We start from the raw sequence: 8,520 nt of genomic DNA, 5'->3' as shown, positions 1-8,520 counted from the left end.
AAATTTTGCGATGTTGTAGGAAATTAAAGTGACGAGTAATTATCAATATTGATTGATATGTTTTGGCGATGTGGGCGAATGCCTTATGCGACGTTGTTTTATGATTGATTGTGGTTGTTGCATGTCATAGTGTCTCATGAATTGCATGTTGTAGAGACGGCCTGGATTGGCAAAACAACGACAAAGGCTTATGCCTGTTCTTGATGCCTCTATTATCTGGCAATTGGCGATGGGGGCTGGAGCCCTGGGTACCACATGCATGATGCATTAGTCGTGTCTCATTCATTCGTTTTACTGCGACGTTGTGCATGATTATGTGATTTTGATTTTGAATTGGTTGATTGGAATTGAAACGTGAGATATATATTATAAAATGTACCGTAATATACTTTTTATCATGACTTTATTTAAATTGTTCGATGTCTCACCCCTTTCTTTTGTTTCGCCGTTACCTTTATACTGGTAACGTGCAGGTGATAGCTTTGATGAAGATTTAGACGTTGTGAGTCGAGTCGGTGGCCGCTCTGATACGTAGCACTCGGGGGGATAAAACGATTATTTTAATTATTATTTCTTTGGTTTAAATTGTAACTTAAAGTTACCGTGCAAAGAATGCTACGACTTGATTTGAATATTTATGAAGTTTGATGACTCTGCTGCAAGTTAGACATTTAATTTGAAACAAAGTGATTTTTAGTAATGATTTGATTATCGTTTAAATTCCTGTGCTATGTATCTATATGAAGGCAAGTAAGCCGTAAATATTTTTGAAATGACGAATATGTGATACCTCAAATGAACTTGTTTGGAATTTATACTCTGATTTTTCCGTATAATTTATCTGGTAAATTTGGGGTGTTACACAAGGGGTATGTTTTTACCATATTATCCCTGTAAAATACCATTTATTTTTAATTTCCGGTTCCGTACCGGAAATTTTGTTGATTTTACCTATTTATAGTGCCAGATGATACAGACCAGAAATTTAAAATTTTCGGTACTGGATATTTAAAATTTCCGGTATATTTCATAAGTTAGAAACCTACCGGAAATTTAAAATATTTGGTACTGGAAATTTGAAATTTCTTGTATGACTTCAGTTTTTTAAAATTACCGAAAAAATCAAATTACCGGTAATACTGAGACTTAATTTTAAAAAAAACTTGAATAAAATACATGTAGAAATAAGGAACCGTATTAATATATAAATAGAATCAATGACATACACAGATGCATTACAAAAAAACTACAGTTTTTGGATCATTAGAACGATTCTTCCCAATGTCTGTTGGACAATTCTTCTCAGTGTCTGAACCGACCCGCATATACTGATTCCCATGCTTTTACATTATCAGAACAATTCTTCTTCCAACGATCACTGACAAAAGGCAGTGGACAATCGGGTCTCAACTTCACCTGGACCCAATGATTACGGTTGACAAAACCAACAACAATGATTGTATGTCGACTCGTGTATGGGGGTGGAGCTATGAGAAGCGAGAAAAATGTTATGTTCATTAACATGAAAAAAAACAAATACAACACTGTATTTAAAAGCAATAGGGTAACCCATACCGGAAATCGTCATTCATTTCTCCTTACCTTGAACACCCATGTGTTTTACGAGTAATGAATACTAACATTAGAGACAGTGTCATAGAATAGCTTGGAAAATAAATTTGCGTGTTGCGGGATTTGAGTATGCAACTGTCTTCAAACATCATAACATGTATCTTACCACCATCCTAATGCAGATGAAATACAACGGAAACCACAACTTCCATCTGGTTCAACATCAACAATGTCATCGATGTATGGATGATAGAAAGCAGGAAATTGTGACAACTACTTTCCTTTTGCGGAATTGGTATAAGGTTGTTTACCAATCAGCATGGTTTACGATTGACTCCCACTTGGTTGTGGGCATGATCTCTTTGTAGTCTGACTCTCCTTCGAAGCATTATCATATTCCCACTAACTTGGATCACGATGCACATCACTTTCCTCACCTTTTCTACTCTTCTTAACTCCTCTCTTTGGTTTGTATTTCACCGGCGGTGGACACATTGAAGATGTGGATAGATAGGAAATATCACAAACGTTTTTCTTCAACGTCATTTGACCCACAATATCCATAGTACTGAATTGTCGCTTCAACTCTTCGCCCTCCTCTTCTTAATCCCACTTGCTCTCGTCAAGACTCACCTCATATTCTGGAATTTGCAATTTTGTCCAAAACACATGAATGGATTCCAAAGGTATAGGTATGCCTAGAATCTGGTAATCGGCGAGCTGACATGCACAAGGTAACCCATGTGTTGTTCTAATGTAACAACCACACCTCTGCTTGTTCGCACCAAAAAATTTGACTCTTTCTAATTCCTTTTCAATGAGTTGTATACACTGTCTTGAAACAAAATTGTTCAATTTATAATAGAATAGAGTGTTATACCGATGCTCAATATTGACAATACTTTTGAAATGACGCTCTTATGGAACCCAGCTGCAACTTCAACATTGTGTTCACAGCATCCCAGCTTGCACATAAATCACCACGACTTGTAGTCAACATGTTCTTCGGTCTCCAATGTGCAGACTCCACCCTAAAAATCAAGGACACATCAAATAAACAACTCACAAATAGAAAGCATAAACATATTTTCTTTTAGAAGAATGTACCTGTTTGTTGTTGTGTTCCCTAAATGAGTGACTTTGTTAGTCCATGCAGCAACAAATCTTTCTTTATATGGTGTTAACCATGTTTCTTTCACATACTTGACAAATGATGGAATATCACCACATACACTCTCGAAGTGGTTCAGATGTACATCAAATTCGTCTTCTATATTTGAATACATCATGTTGTTCCATTGATCCATGACATGTTCTTGTTTTTCTGATTTCACATACTCTTTACATTTTATGCTAACGTTTTTTGAAATATGAAACGTACACAACAAATGAGACACATTTGGATACACAAAATCAATGGCATTCATTAATGCAAGCTCTCGGTCCGTCACCATGATATCTGGTAGTAAGTTCTCATAATAAAACAACTCTTTAAGCTTCTTTAGTGCCCATGTGAAGTTCTCCTTCTTTTCGTGTTCCAAATATGCAAAAGCAACTGAAAACATCAATTTTGTTGATGTAACACCAACAATCTCAAGCAGTGGTAGCCAGTACCTGCATGATTAAAAGATGCATTTAGCAACCATCTCCCTCAACATATTTTAAAGATGGGAGCAATTAAAATTAAAATTCTTACCTATTTGTTTTGTTTGTGCAATCAAAAATCAACACTAGAGGAAACATATTCAACAACTTGACAGAGTCAGGTGTGCCCAGAAGATATCAGCCACAATATCTGAATTCTCCTTATTTCTAGACCAACACATGTATTTCTCTTGGTGAATAAGGCTCAATAACATCTGCATTTCTGTCAGTGCACTTCTCTTGCTCAGTCTGTATGTTGCTCTAGCTCAATATATCTCGGTAATACTCGTGAGATTTTCTGGTTCTTTGTCTTTTAAAGCAAACACGATGTACCCTGGTGCCATATTGTACTTCGTCATGTCATTCACAAACTTTCTTTCATCATCTTTTAGATGACCCAAGATGTCACGACCTACTAAATCCTTATCTAGTCTATGATTATGCATCCCACATTTAACCACCACCTTCCAACCAATACCACTCGGAACAGATCTCAGCCTAAATGGGAATCTAAGCCTCGTAGTAGAATTGCCATCAGAAGGGACCGTAACTTCATTTCTCTTTTTGTAATTTCCTCCTCTGTTAAAGCCCATGATCAACTTATCTTTCCTCCCTCGCATTCCATTAGCAGAATCAGGTCAGATTGTAACAACAACAATACCATGATTTTTACCAATTGAATGTGCCCATTCTAGAACCTTATCTCGTGATTCAAAAATCTGACAATCACAAAAACGTACAATTAGATAACTGCATCAATTTATCAAAACAAAAAAATGAAGTTGTGTATGAAGTAAATTAAACATACCGTATCTGTGACGAAGTACTGTGTAAGATCACTACATGAATCTGTAGAATAAGCTGAAGCTGCCGGTTCAAGACCGCAAAGATATAAAATTTCATCGATCATACTGGAAATTTTAGGTTTTAAAAAAATTTCTGATACTCACAGGAATTTTGGAATTTCCGGTACTGGATTTTCTACCGGAAATTTGTGAAATTTCCGGTACGGGGTAATGAGTTTTGTAAAGTTACTGGATTTTTTAAAATCTCCTGTAAATCGAACCGGAAATTTGTTAAAATCAAATAATTTCCGGTATCGGACAAAATAGGTACTAGAAATTTACTTTTTGAATGATTCTCTCCAACATTAATTTTTTTCTTTTCATAAAAATAAAAAATTTAAAAATTTGAGTTAATAGTGTTAGAGGTACTTTAGAAATAACGCAATTGTAGGTGGCATGTTAAAATGAGGGGTGATAGGTAGATTCCTTCGAGATTGATAGTTTGATTTTGAAAGCCCAATAGTATAATCATGTAGAAAGGATGGTGTTGATATTAATAGAGGCGGAGTCTAAAATTAACTGTTCATGCATCTTAAAGTTAAAAACTCACAAATAACTTATATTCATATACAAGCAAAATCTTTAGAGGTTAAAGGTAGTGCACTGACAGTGTAAAAAAGTTTTACACTGTCATCCAATAGAAACAAATCGTTTTGCTATGTCATATAAGTTTTTTTAAAATTACGGTCTGACTTGTCCTGATTCATGATCGTGATTGGTTGACAGTGTAAAACTTTTTTACACTGTCAGTGCATCACCCATTTTCTCAAATCTTTATGTCTAAAAGTTCTGATTTATAACTTTTAGTCTTTCTATATCTAACTTTTATATACTTAGTCTACATATTTGAAAATTAATCTATTTTAATCCTTTTCTCATATTTTTAAAGTTGAAAAAGAACATTCTAATGTGTTTTATATGACACGATATACAATATCTCACACACACACACACATATATATATATATATATATATATATATATATATATATATATATATATATATATATATATATATATATATATATATATATATATATATATATATATATATATATATATATATATATATATATATATATATATATATCATAGAATTTAAAATAGATTTAAGTATGTAATTATATTGCAAATATAAGACTTTTGATTTTAGTCATTATAAATATTTTTTGTTTTAGTTTTGATCTTTACTCTTTTATTTTAGTATCGGTAAAATTAGCGTATATTGGAATTCATCAATGTAGAAATTTTTGTAGCGCATATTGGAATTCATCAATGTAGAAATTTTTATTTTAGTTCTTATGAATCTAATATCCAAGATAATAAAATCATATTTATAAATTTCAAGGATCAATTTTGTTATAAATCAACTGTGCAGAAACTACAACAAAAGTATAAAATTTTAACATAGAAATAAAATGTTAAAAGCTTACCTCTTATGGGATTCGAACCCAAGAGTGTACTGATAAACACTAAACACCAAACCATTAAGTTTGTTAGCACTTGCATTGAAATGATTTTATAAATTGATTATTCTAAGTCTGAATTTTTATAAGTTTGAATTTTTTTCTAATTGAACTTTTAAAGTTTTTGATTTTTATAAATTGATAATTCTTTTATAAATTAATTTTCATAACACTTTCAAGTTTTTAATAACGTTTTTAATTAACGTTTTTATATAATTTTTTAATTAACTTTTTTAAATGTAATAAACAAAAATGTTAACATATATATATATATACTGAATGTTAACATTTAATTAACATATAAAATAAAAAAATTTAGTATATAAGTTACATATATATAATTATATGTAACGTTAACATTTTGTTAAAATAAAAAAATTTAACATATATATAAAACAAAATAAATGTTGTTAACGTTAATATAAAAAAATTTAACATATATATTGATAACACGAAAATATATCACATATTTGGCTTGATTTACAATGATTATTTCCCTATTTTATCTTAATTATGTTGCTTTATGTTGGTATTATGCCGGTATTTTCTATGTTTTCAGGTTTTACGCTCATATTGAGACTATTTGTGAAAAGGAAAGAAATGAAGCTAAAATCACTACTATTTGTGCCTAAAAGATGGAAAAGGGGTGCTGAAGCAAGAAAGGGGTGCAAAGAAGGCCCAATTGTGCAAACTACAAGTCCAGCCCACGAAGAAGCCAATTGCGCGTGGCCCAAGTCATTCCAGCACGTGGAGACGCACGTCTCCAACGTCTCTACGCCACCTCACCAAAAGGAGATGCACGTCTCCAGCTGCCTCCTAGATCTTCCCCACTTGAGACGCACGTCTCAAGTCGTTCAAAGACTCTCCCCCAAAAAGTGGAGACGCCCGTCTCCAGTCCACTGCCACGTCCCCAAGCTCCAAGCCCACTAAGAGACGCCCGTCTCCAAAAGCACGTGGACCCCGCCACTTTCTCCATTAATTTCGTGAACAATTCCAAGTCCACTCACCCCATGATTTTCTCAACTTCCCACTATCCCACTCTTTCTCACGTGATAACTCCCACTTCCATTCACTATATAAAGAGTCTTAGCATTCATTTGAAGGGATCCAAGTTTTAGGCGCGGAAGCGCTGTTCATAGTTTTAGGCATAAATTATCACTTTGTAAAAGTGGTAGTTTCTCACATTGAGGAACTACCACACCATTAGTTTTAGGCCTACAATTTATGTACTCTTGGATCACAATCTTGCCGACATTATTTCAAAGCTTCATTCAAGTTTCAAGATTTGTTTTGTTCGCAATTTAATTCAAGTTTATTTCGTCTGCTTTACTTCCAGGTTTATTTATTTGCAATTATTTTAGTTTCTTGTTCTTATAATATTGTTTTATCATTACAAATCTAGTTACGCATATGTTTATGTTTAATAATTATAATTTCATGTTTAATAATTATAATTTCATGTTTGTTCCTTTAAGTATGTCTGGCTAATTTATTTAGATGTCGGTATGTAAAGTATTCTAACCAAAGGGATCCGAAATAAATTGGCTTAATTATGTTTTATTAAATATCACTTGTTTTTGGTTTGTATGTCTAATTTAATTAGTAAGTCTTAAAACCAATAGAGCGAAAGTTTGAGGTCTTAAGACGGTCAAAGGTTAAAATCAATAGAGCGAAAGTTTGAGATCTTTAACTGGATAGTAGACATAGGACATTAGTTTTAAGGATGGCGAAAGCGTATTAGAACTAATTAGAACTTATTTACTTTCAAAAAGTGTTTTTAAACCCGCGCGGGATGGCGAAAGCGTACGTTAGGGATATTAGCATGTTCCGAGTCAACAGAGCGAGAGTTTGAGATTAGGAGATTTAAGTAGATAACGACTTCATAAAACAAGCATTTTATTAATTACGTTGTTTTCAAAAAGCGTTTCTAAATCTGGTGGGATGGCGAAAGCGTACATTAAGAGTTAGGATCGTAGTCTGAATCAATAGAGCGAGAGTTTGAGAGGAGGACTTTTAAATAACATAGTTAGTAAAGATCTTTGATTTAATTAGAATCTGGCCAATGGAACATCGGATCACCTAAGTTAGATGAAATACATACTGATATCCATTTATTATTATATTCCTAGATTTAAGATTTTAGTTTCCCCATTTATAAAAAAAACCCAAATATCATTAGCCTTAGCTTTACATAGTAACTTTAGATAACGGTAGGTCGATTTATAGTCCCTGTGGATTCGATATCTTTTAAAACTACACGACACGACTGTGCACTTGCAGTTATCCCGACTAATAGACACGCAAAGTCGCGATCAAGTTTTTGGCGCCGTTGCCAGGGACTATTCAAGTCGATATCGTAACTCGCTGTTACACCGTAGAGACTAAGGCATTTTTTTTCTTTCTTTTCATTTACTACTATGTATCACCCAAACTTTTTCTATAACCCTCACTCCCAGTATTTCGAGGAATCACCTGGATCCTATAAATCCGATCTCGAAATACTGTTGGAAAATTTCAATGCGTCACAAACTCATTCTCACCCAAACTACCTCTCCAACTATCAATCCCAACATTTTGAGGAGACACAAGAATTTTATAATCCCAACCAAACCTATCCTCAACCAAATTTCCTCTACGATCACCACAATCAATATTTCGAGGAGTCGCCAGAATCCCATAAATCCGACCTCGAAACAATAATGGAAAATTTTAATGAAACATCTATGATGACAAGGCGCTTTATGGAAACACAAAATACGACGCTAACCTACTTCGAGGAACCACAAGAATCCTACAACTCTAACCTTGAAGCAGAGGATTTCAATGCAACGCAAACTTATCATCAACCAAATTTCCTCTACGATCACCACGCCCAACATTTTGAGGAGTCTAAAGATTATCCTAAATCCAACCTCGAAATCTTAATGGAGGATTTCATTGAAGCACAAACTCTCTCTAGGCTAGAATCTATGATGACGAAGCACTTTGAGGAA

General features: G+C 33.6%; 1 protein-coding gene across 1 annotated transcript; it reads right to left on the bottom strand.

Annotated features, from left to right (window-relative positions):
* Positions 1 to 2,458: 2,458 nt before the first annotated feature.
* LOC131637134 (uncharacterized) lies at positions 2,459 to 3,809 on the bottom strand. Its single transcript, XM_058907723.1, has 3 exons — positions 3,550 to 3,809; positions 2,680 to 3,186; positions 2,459 to 2,603 (listed from the first exon to the last, which is right to left on the bottom strand). The coding sequence occupies exons 1-3, from the start codon at positions 3,807 to 3,809 to the stop codon at positions 2,459 to 2,461; spliced, it is 912 nt and encodes a 303-aa protein (XP_058763706.1).
* Between the last annotated feature and the right edge of the window lie 4,711 nt (positions 3,810 to 8,520).

This window comes from Vicia villosa, unplaced genomic scaffold, assembly GCF_029867415.1.
Source record: "Vicia villosa cultivar HV-30 ecotype Madison, WI unplaced genomic scaffold, Vvil1.0 ctg.001920F_1_1, whole genome shotgun sequence".
Taxonomy (NCBI): Eukaryota; Viridiplantae; Streptophyta; class Magnoliopsida; order Fabales; family Fabaceae; genus Vicia; species Vicia villosa.
Note: the sequence above shows the minus strand (reverse complement) of the source record. Positions and strands in the feature narration are given on the sequence as shown.